Genomic DNA, 12,170 nt, shown 5'->3' with positions numbered 1-12,170 from the left:
TTCATTTGAAGAATACACGGGCATGAAAACATAGGCATGAGGTCGCGTATTACCCCCTATTTTGCCTTATTGCAAGTTTCCTCATTTTTTTTTATCAATTTTCAACTTTACTCTGTTCTTGCACCAATTTCCACTACTATTTTCTCAATGATGGAGGCTAAAATAAATCTTGTGCAAAACATGAAAGTTGTAACCATTTGAGTTAGGTTTCTAATGCTTCTAGAATCATCCAATTTGGAGTTCTGTAAACTGAGAAATAACCAAAATACCCTTGACTAGTCAATCTTCTATTTCAGCTTTTGACAACAAAAATCACTACAAAAAAAAATATTTCTAGTGACAACAATCTTTGTCAAGAAAAGTTGCGTATGTTGTCAGGAAAAGTTTTCGTGACGCTCATGTCGTCAGAGAAAATTGGTCACCTATACGCCGTCGGCAAAAGGTTTTCCTGACAACTAGTGGAATTCTCGTCAGGAAAAGTTCCATTTTCTGTGACGTGTCATCAAGAAAGGTAATCGTGACGATTCGGTCGTCAGGAAAAGTCCTCATATTCTTGACGAACCTTTGTCAGGAAAGACCCTGAACTTTGTCACTAAATTTTCGATTGTCAAGAAAAGTCATGCATTGAAACTTGCTGGACGTACTTTAATGACAATTCAATATCATTTTTCCTGACGACAGCTGCATCACTATAATATATTAGTTTCTAATTTCACCATGTAGCATTTTTAAGCCTAGCAATTTTAGTGACAACAAAGTAATAATATCATCTACTAAAACACTCCACCCAATCAAAATATAAAAGTATGCAAGCAAAATATCAACCAAAACTTTACAAATTTCATTAGTAGGCAACCATAATATGTCAAACCACAAAAGTTAACCATGTCAAACATTGACATATCATTACATTCCATGATTTGAAACCAATATAAATATTGCTATTTCTCCCTAGATAACTGCTATATACCTAACATGTGCTAAAATCAAAAGATGGACTTCAATTCCATGGTCAACAAAATACTAGACATGGATGATATCAAAATAGAGGAATTCTTCAGTATGAGCTAAAAGCAGTCCAAAAGCCAAAAGCAGTCCCAAACGTTCATCCCAAACCTGTACAATAAAACCAAGAAAAATCTGAAATCAGAGAAACAATAGAATGGCATGGAAAATATGTATTTTTGTTATGATGCATGGATGATCACTACAAATTGCTTAGGGACCACCTAATCATGAGGACAAGCAATACAAGAATAATTACTATGCTGAAGTAACCAAGTTGTTCCACAATAGTAAGTAACTGCACATAAATGCATTTGTTTCGAATAAAGATCTACAAACTCACCATTACTAGGAAGAACCTCCACACTGCTTCTGTTTCCAAACGAGGAATTCTTGCAGCATTTATTGTATCCCTTGCTGGCTTTGTACAAGATTTTGGATTTGGGTATCTTGTGCTTGAATTCGCTCCTCATAGCATTGAATCTTCTCCTTGCACTGTTTTAGTTCTTCAAGTAGTGCTCTATTAGCTGAAGATTCGGGTTTGCGAGAAGATTGGGGTGGTATGACCCCCATACCCAACCCTTTGGCACGACCAGCCCTCTTTCCTAGGACATTTTCCATAATTTTAACTTCATTGACAATTTCTCCATTCTCGATGCATTGCCTTCTCTCTTCTTTTAACTCATCCTGTACATATTAGATTCACATAACTCAAAGAGTCATTAAATGTATAATATATATGTAAATGTCATGTTACTAATAAAAAACAAAGTTACTAGAATCAGCCGACTATAGTGAAAATTACATCGAGAGATTTTGCAGTATTATTCACAAATTGGCCATCCTTTTTTATGTGAGCAGCAGTCCAGGCATCAATTGCACTTGGTGGAACCTATTTTATAGCATAAAAGATCACGAGTTAGCTCTAGTTTTCTTCCTAGTATAAATATAAGCCAAAATGGAAATAAAAAATCAGTAATATACCATCTCTTGTGCTCGAACATGATTTGATTTTGAACCGCCAGTGTGCGGATAGGGTAACATGGCACGGTTCTTTGTATTGGCTTCTGATTTTTTCTATTAAATACCAAAAAGATAGTTAGACAAAACATAAAAGGCAACAAAAGAATTAAGATCATGCAAGTAAACAAAACTAGAACCAATCACCTTGAATATAGGATCTTCGAACCAATCACACATACTTTTCCACTCATCTTGCTCAATCCAGTCATAAGGACATGAGGTAAGTGGATCTTTTCCAGCTGCCTTCAACATCTTATAATCTATGTGCATAGTATTCCTCCACTGCCTATAGCTATTCTGAAGCATGTCATCCACATACATTTCCACATTAGGATCAGTTTCCCAATCCTTGAAGTCAAACCATCCCTATAAATTACCATTAAGAAATAGATCATTTTTAGAATTGGTCAAGTCAGCAAAATAAATATTAACACACTAAATGTCATTATAAAAGACAACGGTGTAATCTTGTGTGGAAACGAACTTCATTTACAATGCATCCTGAGTAATGCTTTGTCATGAAAGGTATAGGACCATTTGCTAATGCCCACAGCTCTTCAGAAACATCCAATGATTTATCAATGTGTAACTGATTTATCTATAAAATAGAAGACGAGTCTCTATTAGTCAGTTTTCAATAACTAATAAACTTATTTTTATAATATGTATAACTTACATGATCTTTGAACCACTCTGTGAATTGATCTTCATGTCTGCTATCAACATTTTCAGGATGAATCCTTTGCAGCATCTCTTTATGCTTACTGAAATTCAGATTGTATTACCAATATAAAGTAAAATAAACCACAAGAAGTAATATCGAAAATATAAAATTGAAATACATATTGCACTTACATTCTGTACTCTTCTATTTCATCACAGTTATTCAATATAAATTTATGAGCCACATCTAGTTCAACTTGAGATAATTTAGTAGGAGGTGTAACAAGTCCAAATGGGCGAACACTTAGTGAGAAAACCACCAGCTCCTCTGCCTTATCCTGATTATAGTCATAGTTTCGTCTCTTGCGGGTGAATTTTGTTTCAATGCCATGGAGATATTTGGACATGAATGTTAGGCACTCATTTGCAATATATCCTTCTGCAATCGAGCCTTCAGGACGAGCACGATTACGGACATACTTTTTAAGGGATCCAAGATACCTTTTCAAAAGCATGAGTTAATTTTCTATCCAAAACAGAATGTTAAGTAAAATAACAAAATTTGTAGTCAAACAAATAAGGAAGAAGTACCTTTCAAATAGAAACATCCACCTAGGATGTACTGGCCCACCAAGTTTTGCTTCCTTTGGCAAGTGAACAATCAAATGGATCATAATGTCAAAGAAGGCAGGAGGAAAGATTTTTTCCAACTTACATAATATTAATGGAGCATTTTTCTCCAACCTTTCCAAGTCATCCATCTCAAGGGTTTTAGAACACAAATCTCGAAAAACTCACTTAACTCAAAAATTGCCTCATTGACTTCTTTGCACAAATACCCACGAATGCCGGCTGGAATAAGTCGTTGCAAGAGGACATGGTAGTCATGTGTTTTAAGTTCCATCAGTTTACCATCTTTAACACACTTGGAAATGTTGGCAGCATACCCATCAGGAAACTTAATTGAACTCAAAAAATCACAAAATCCTTTTCTCTCACTTGAAGACATCACATACAAGGCTGGAGGCTTTGTTTTCCTTGTACCATCATCATGTAAGTGTAGTTCGTGCCTTATTCCCATGTCAAGTAGATCATCACGAGCTTTATTAGTATCTTTTGTCTTATCAGGAATGTTCAACAATGTTGCTACTAAACTTTCATATGTATTTTTAAGGATATGCATCACATCCAGACAATGTCTCATGGAGAGTTTTTCCCAATATGGTAACTCAAAAAATATACTTTTTTTCCTCCAATTACCCTGAATTTTATCAACTCCTTTTTTCCGAGTAACTGGGTTCTTACCAAACTCACCAAAGACACCAGCCAAGGAATTTAAATGTCTTAAAACCTGTTCTCCAGAAAATTCCTTTGGCCTGGAGCGTGTTTCAATAGTTCCATCAAAATGAGCTTTTTGCTTTCGCCAACAGTGGTCATGGTTCAAAAAGCGACGATGTCCCATGAAACATATTTTGCCTCTTAGTCTTTGTGAAGCAGTATCATCAAGACAACATGGACATGCTTTATACCCACTGGTGCTCCATCCAGACAAATAGCCATATGCAGGGAAATCTGATATAGTCCATAAAACTGCTGCACGCATTTGAAAGTTTTGTCCACTATATGCATCATAAGTGCTGATTCCATGAAATAAATCTTTCAAATCATCTATTGCTGGCCTTAAGAACACATCTAACTCCTTTCCAGGGGCACGTGGACCAGGAATAAGAAGTGATAGTATAAGAAATTCCTTTCTCATAAACTTATATGCAGGCAAATTGTAAGGTACAAGAATAACTGGCCACATGCTATATGAGTTGCTCATGTTACCAAATGGATTGAATCCGTCCGTGGCCAATCCAAGTCTTACATTTCGAGAATCTTTAGCAAAATCAGGATATTGCTTATCAAAATCCTTCCAAGCAATAGAATCAGCCGGATGTCTCATGATACCTTCCTCTTTAACCCGTTTCTCCTCATGCCATCTCATGTCTTCAGCAGTTTTAGAAGACATAAAAAGTCTTTGCAACCTAGCTTTTAATGGAAAGTACCACATCACCTTCTGTGGAACTTTTTTTTCTTGCCATTATTGACTTTCCATCGTGATTCTTTACAAATAGGACACTTGTCCATCTTTTCATTTTCTTTCCAAAACAATGCACAATCAAATTTGCAGACATCAATTTTTTGATACCCCAAACCAATACCAGATAGAATTTTCATGGCCCCATAAAAACTAGATGGAAGTATTTCTCCTTCTGGTAACACATCTTTTAAAAATTCTAGCATCATGTCAAATGCCTTGTTAGTCATATGGTTCATCACTTTGATATGGAGAAAGGAAACAATGAAACGCAGCAGGGAGTATTTTTTGCATCCCGGGTAAAGTTCTCTTTGTGCATCATTTAACAATTTGTCAAAATTTTTTGAATCCCATTCACTCGATGTCCCTGATTCATGTGCATTTCTTATCTCATCCAATAAATCAGGTAACTCATCAGATTCACCATTTTCATTCATATCAAAGTCATTATATACTGTTTCATTGATGAAATCTGTCTCACCTCCAACACCATTCTCATCAAGGTTATTGTTCTTTCCACTTGACATATAAGAGTGTGCAGAAAATGGTTCCCCATGGAAGACCCAATTTTTATAATACATACAAAAGCCTTTTTCCGATAAATCTGATTCAACTTGAGAAATGCTTTTTCTCTTTGAATTCCTACATCTCCTACAGGGACAAAATAATTTTCCATCCAATCCCATACCATTGGTCTTAGCAAATTCAATAAAATCCTTAAGACCAAACTTATAATGACTTGACAAAATATTTGGATCATTTATCCAGCTCTTATCCATTTCCGATACCTAGAATAAGAAAAGTCTTAACTTACTAAACTCAAGGCATTGTTAAGATGAATAACTCAAAAAGGAGGAAAGACAATTTCTAGCTATAAAAAGATAAAGGAGGCAAAAAGACATAGAATTATTCACAATTTACCTACTTTTTATGGCTTAGTTATGAATTCCAAGCTACTTAGATTATTCACTGATTACATCAAATGCAATACTACTCAATAAAACTGAAAACACATTAGATTATTCACTGATTACACCAAATGGTATACTACTCAATAAAACTAAAAACACATTCCTGATTGTACTATTCTCCTATTGTTTAATTGTATATGCTCTTGTATAGTATATAGAAAACATTAAACATCATAACCCATAACTTGATTTACGCAAATAAGGATGTAAACCATAACATAATTTGCAAGAAACTAGCAGTCATGATAAACACTTTTCATTCTTTATGGTAAGCTACCAAATAACCACATACCTCAAATTATGCAATCTTTTCTCTGGTTGTTCCTTATCTTCTCTATCAAGGTAGTGAGAATGCAGGTCTGTTCTGCTGAATATGAAGAAATGCGAAATTAGATATTTCTCTGCTGAGGTAGACTGAAAACTATTTTATTGTGAACAGGATTGACTTTGGATAAGGATCCACATTAAATCATCAAGATTTCTTCTGAAACTTAGAACATTCAAAGATCCATTCCAACTAGCTAGCTAGGTTACTTGGGTTCAGTAATTGATGGCGGGCTAGTGCATTTTGGAACATGTCAAGTTATGGATTAGGAACTATAGCAAGGAAGACAAACAGTAGTGGTTTAGTCACATTCTATCACTTTTTGTCCAATAGGAGTAATAATCAAGTTGTCACACTAGATAAAGAATTTACAAGTGCTGCACTTCTTTACGTTTCCCTTCTTTTTCCTGCCTACTAATGCTAACTGAAAACTGGCATAAAAAACCTATGGTATAAAACTTGCAAGGATATTATAGTACTTCAGAAAACCAGAAAGAGCCAATGATTGTGAAACTGTTTTTTTTTTGGATGTTACTCCCTACATTTCTTGCATGGATTTAGTTGGACACGATGGATGTATAGCCGTCCTCTTAACAAAAAGAACCAAAAGCTCCCATTCCAACCAAACCTCTAAAACCAGATGGTCCATTTTCACCATAGACTCCAAATACCCAAACCAATACATAAAAGCCCCTAACAATATAGGCCAGTTGCTGATGCATTTTTCGTCTGGTACAAATTTTTAATGCTCCCCATGACATAATATCAAACTAGCCAACTTCACCATAAATATTTATCCTTGAGATCAGCTCCAAATTTATAAGTAGGGGCCCTTAGCCAAAAAATCTAAAATACACTTGACTGTGTCGCATTATTGCGTGAATTGCTCCCACGTCCTATATTAAATTAGACCTGTGCCAATCTGTCTATGTGACTATTCCCATATTAAAACCCAAACCTCCCAAATTCTGCGAATCTTGAACTAAAAACTGAATTTCAAGTGTATCTGTATCAGAGAAAACAATTTCACTTTTAATCCAAGTTTCCCCTTTTAATCCAATCAGATAATGATGAATAGAAGGCACTGTAAAAATCAAGCCAACGGCTGCAAAATGCTCTTGATATGGGAACTTACAGTCATAGTTAGCCCATCCAATCCTTTGGCCAGCCAAATCATAAACAACAATCTTGTCTTTCAGAACAAGGTCTGCATGAAAGGAAACAAATAATGAAGAAAAATAGGAAACAAATTCCAGTTTCATTCAGACACTTTCATGACAAAACAAGAGGACAAACCAGAAACACTGAACATGTATCTCTGCCATCACATTGAAGACTCATACTAAATGATCAATCAGAGATGAATCCTTAACAAGGTTTCAGACATTGAAAAATGAAAGAAAATTGTAGTAGATAAAATTGTTGAAAGCCGGTTGCCCATCACATGTATGACAAAAAACTGAAAGACAAATAACAAGGATAAATCAGGAAAAATGTTCGACACAAGACAAGCGTCTAGCACACCTAGATGTGAACATTGCACCGTAAGTTTGGATCTACTCTGGAGTTAATCCAAAATATAGGACCCATTTTGCTCATATAGTAATATTTCATTTTGCAATTTACAAGTCATATCTGCCCAATGGGAACTGAACCTGTCAAGGACTCACCTCCAAGAATAGTCAATCCTTGACCCTGAATTTTCCGAAAGCTGATGCACCAGACTGCTGCACCATTCTGCCAAAAACGAGCTAGCAAATCAATTTTATATGTACATGTGCAGAATTCTCAACTCTTCACACGCAAGAACAAGTTTTCCAAGAACCGTTCCTTTGTGAACATCAGGGAGATGGGAGCCTATCAAATTTGCACTAAATTCCTCATTCTCAACCAAAATAATGAAAATAATCAAATTTGAAACTTTAAGGGGCCAAATGAGGTTCTCCAAAACAATTTCTGAAAACTTAGATCACAAATGAGTCAATTTTTATGCAGAGAAAATATTTGACACTGAACTTGAACTGATGATCTGTAGGACCGTCATTTCACAGTCAATTAAGGACAAAATTGAAGGGGGATTCGGAGAAAGGGAGCTGATTCAAGACAAAATTGAAGGATTATTTGATTTTTACATCACCTTAGACCATCGTGTTGTCTCTCTTGTTGAAAGAGATGAAGCCAAGTTCAGAGGAGTTCGTTGTTGTTCTCTGTTGTTGGAGATGAAGACAAGCTGAAGATTTGGAGAAAGTGTACTTTGTTGTTGTTGTTCCAAAAGTAGAGATTTGGGAAAAGTGCTTCTTGAATTTCCCGGTGTCTATGTCATAAGGACAAGATGTCCTTCTAAATTCCTTTTCGGTCCAAGAGGGGAAAAAAATTGGTGGGAAAGAAATGGAGGGAGAATGAAAACTTTTCCTGACGAATTGATGTGGGGAAAGTAACTTTAGACAATGAAATAAATAGAAAAACACATTTAAAGTAGCAGCACCTTTTGAAGGATATTTACTTGACGGGTTGTCATAAAAAGCATGGTTTTCCTAACGAAAAGGTTTCTTGTCATGAAAAATTTGTCACGAAAAAAATAATTTTTTGTAGTGAATGGCCAACTGTATTTCGACTTTTTGACTAGGAAAACTCTTACACTGCATTTCAATGTCTCCATAGTGACTAGGAGTTACAAGCAACCAATTCAACTAAATAGCAAGTTCCATTGAGCATGTGCTTATTTTGATATTAATTTCTGGTGTTATGTGTTGCATAAATTTGCTGACTTGTGTGCATATATTGGCCCTAGCAAGGTCTGCCATACCTTTAAATGGTGTTGAACAAGAATCTACCAATACTAAACATGGAGTTTAAGGAGTCATTAATGTGAGGACTGAAGCTTCAACCACCATAACAACTACAAATGCTGCTAATATAATTAGTAATCTTGACAGAAAAAGGAAGACCCCATATGCTAGACCCTCATCCCAGCCACTTCCTAAGCAGAGTAGTCATACAAACATGGATGTGCCTTGGTCCATCTCCTAGGTATTGACTTGGTGAATTTTTGAATCATATTGGAAATCAGAAAAGTTCACTAACCTGATGCTTGTTTGATTTTTTTTTTTTTCGGGTGGTACAGCATATTGGAAGTGAAGTGAATCAAACTAATTTTCAGGCTACTAGGCCGCTTGGTGAAACACATTTTGAGCCTAGGATGACATCAAGGATACCAAAGCCTATCCCAACTAAGTCATTAGTGTTGGCAAAAATACAAGTTAACAATGCCAAGAGGGCCAAAAAAGTGTGAACTTGGACGGTGTTTCGATAGGAGTGTTTCAGTAATTTTGCCTACTTTTTTTTTGGCTGGTCTTTTGTTTCAATGTACTCTGTATTTTTTCAGAAGCGTGCTAGTCATTATTAAACCGAAAGTGTTGTATTGGCTGCTATCACATTGTCTATGTTGGACCTATGAATGGTCTCAAACTCTTATATTACCTGTTATAAATGTTGTGAGAAGTGTTAATAGAACCGCTCTTTTTTGTTTTGTGGCTATGAAGTGCAATTGCCAAATTTTGGACCAATTCTGTAATGATTCAGGAAGAAGCATATATGCCAAACCACTTAAATTGCATTGATAATAGGATAAAACATACAATAATTTCCATCTACAAAAACTAAATCTAATTACATTCTACTGCCAACCGACTAATTAAGCCCAAAACAACAACAACTTCCTAATCCTACTTCATAACTGAGATTACCAATGAAACCATTGCAATAACAATAGAGATAACCATAAACATCTTTAACAAATTCATATTTGCTTCCAAAACATGCATCTGTGCCAAATAATAACCATCTTCTATTTTTTGCCTCTCAAGAATTGGACTATCTATGGAACTATATCTACTGACTGTTTGTCTACTTGTGGGATAACCTCTACTACTTTGCTACATTCTTTCCCTTTCTCTATTAATTGGATGACACCATGCAAAGAATCCACATTGATTGCTTTCACAAACAAAATACAACAATCCTATAGGAGTTTTTTCGTATCAACAATCTTTCGCAAAACCCTATTGCCACATTCACACCTTTGATATTGGCACGGTAGATCTTTGTTGCCTTCATTGCAAGTGTTTGAGGAAGCCATCTCTTCTCTTCAAGGGCTTTTGATTAATGTGTTAGAAAATGTAGTTGACAAAGGGAATTTGTTGAGATGGAAGAACGACGAGAGATTTTTTTAGGGCTTGCTTCCTCTTATACTAATGATAGTGCGTGTTGGGGGTAATTCTGGCTAAAATAGGGGAATTTTCCAAATATATTCATTATTTTATTTAGTTGTAATACTTTTTGTGTGCATGTTTGCCACTCGACGTGACAGAGGGATGTTTCCACCCACTTTTCACACTCCATATAACCATAGAGGGGTTTATGTGGTCGAAAGTGAAACACATGAGGGTAATATGTAATTACTTAAAAAAATACAATGCGTAATCAGATAGTTAAGATCTTGGATTCAAATCTTACAAGTTGTTGAGTTTTAGTCTAATAAAAACTATAGTTTTATGCAAGTGTTTCATTTTTATTGTCATTAGCAAATAAAAAAAAAATATACTCAACCAAGTTGCAATCTAATTGTGAGTCACATCATCAATACAAACCAACCAGATACAGGTAGCAATCTAGTGTTGGGCATTCGAGGTGGTGATGGCTAGAGTGGTAAAAAATCCAATTTTGACGGTATGCCAGGCAGAAACTACAATATGTATGGTAAAGTTCACGCAATATGGGAGTAGATATAAGATCAGGGTACTAAGTTATAACCACTAAATCCAACTCCAGAATCATGCAATTTACGTAGAGTCAAAACCAAATTCAAATTTTAGTGACTGTATGGTAAAGAAACATGCTTGAGACCAAATGGATTTTAACACCTATTGGGTATTTGTCGGTGTTATTGTATAAGTGAAAATTAACAAACTAATAAAATCATGGCTTAATCACATGCTGCCACTATGCAGTGTCCGATGAGTAACAAATTGATTCCTATAGTCGGAAAACATACGAGTTGCCCCTGCAAAGAAACAATCAAACGTGTGTTAGATCTTATGCGTATGAGAAGTGCCATAAAGACGGTCTCAACCCTTTTACATCTTCTTTAGGTATTGCATTGTTGGTCTGATGATCACAACTCTCTTTTTTCTTTACTGTGATAGATCTCTGTTGATAAAGTGGCCAAGTCAACATGAGAGCGGACGAAATCACCATTGCAGTAGAGATGGAAGATATTTAGCTTGGAATCCTAAGGATATTCTCATAATGATCACCAGAGAAGTAGAGATGGAAGATTTTTTTTTTTTTTTTTTTTTTTACCTTAGGAGTTCTAAGGGCATTGTCATAATGACTAGCCAAAAACTTACAAGAGGCAAAAGTAAGCCCGTAATGATGTCGAGTTCCTTGCTACACTTGCCATCTAAGCTTTCATCTTAATCGAACTTTTACCTTCTTCATGCACTTCCTCTCCATAAACTAGTTTACTTCCAATATTTTGTTAAGTTTCTGTTCCTCCTCTAAATGAAAGCAGGCACTTGTGAAAGTTTGGAAGTAAATCCAAAGGTGACCTCTGCTCTGGTGGAAATATTTCAACTCGTAGCTACAACACCCTATTGAATTCTTGGAAATGGTACTTAACTGTTGTCCCCAAAGCTTATATTTATGCGAAGCCGCTGGAACCTTGAGAGCATTTGTACCTGATGAGTAGGTGGTGAACTCCCCTTTTCTGTTTATATATCTGTGTTTATTTCCTGTAGACAGCCGCTCTCCAGTTCTTAGTTGTAGATCAGTATTAGATCTAGTAGCAAGTATTGCAATGCAACAGTTGAAAGGGGCAGTCAGGCTGACACTATTTGGGAGTGGGGCATAACTTTTGTGGTAATTCGAGAACCAAATTGGTAGCTATCGGTGGAAACAGAAGCAGGAGTGGTCGACAAGACTGTTAAACAGGGGATGTTTGCCATCCCCCTAGGCTAATTAAGGCCTTGTTTGATAATTCTATTCAACATTTAAATTTAATAAGTTTAGAAGTAATTAAATGGTACGAAATTTTCTAAGC

The 12,170-nt window shown here is 35.7% G+C and overlaps 1 protein-coding gene across 6 annotated transcripts; it reads right to left on the bottom strand.

The window, feature by feature from the left end:
- Window positions 1-820: 820 nt before the first annotated feature.
- LOC113698347 (uncharacterized) lies at window positions 821-8,532 on the bottom strand. 6 transcript variants are annotated; one of them, XM_072056777.1, is made up of 13 exons: window positions 8,208-8,532; window positions 7,741-7,807; window positions 7,206-7,277; window positions 6,038-6,112; window positions 3,283-5,562; window positions 2,884-3,192; window positions 2,705-2,792; window positions 2,513-2,626; window positions 2,173-2,394; window positions 1,990-2,082; window positions 1,811-1,897; window positions 1,349-1,692; window positions 821-1,116 (listed from the first exon to the last, which is right to left on the bottom strand). In XM_072056777.1, the coding sequence occupies exons 5-12, from the start codon at window positions 3,450-3,452 to the stop codon at window positions 1,408-1,410; spliced, it is 1,368 nt and encodes a 455-aa protein (XP_071912878.1). In that variant the 5' UTR covers window positions 3,453-5,562; window positions 6,038-6,112; window positions 7,206-7,277; window positions 7,741-7,807; window positions 8,208-8,532; the 3' UTR covers window positions 821-1,116; window positions 1,349-1,407. The 6 variants fall into 6 exon arrangements, with proteins under 6 accessions (XP_071912878.1, XP_071912882.1, XP_071912879.1 ...); XM_072056781.1 differs by having other exon boundaries at window positions 2,522-2,626; XM_072056778.1 differs by having other exon boundaries at window positions 6,038-6,109.
- Between the last annotated feature and the right edge of the window lie 3,638 nt (window positions 8,533-12,170).

Source organism: Coffea arabica, chromosome 7c (genome assembly GCF_036785885.1).
Source record: "Coffea arabica cultivar ET-39 chromosome 7c, Coffea Arabica ET-39 HiFi, whole genome shotgun sequence".
Lineage (NCBI taxonomy): Eukaryota > Viridiplantae > Streptophyta > Magnoliopsida > Gentianales > Rubiaceae > Coffea > Coffea arabica.
Note: the sequence above shows the minus strand (reverse complement) of the source record. Positions and strands in the feature narration are given on the sequence as shown.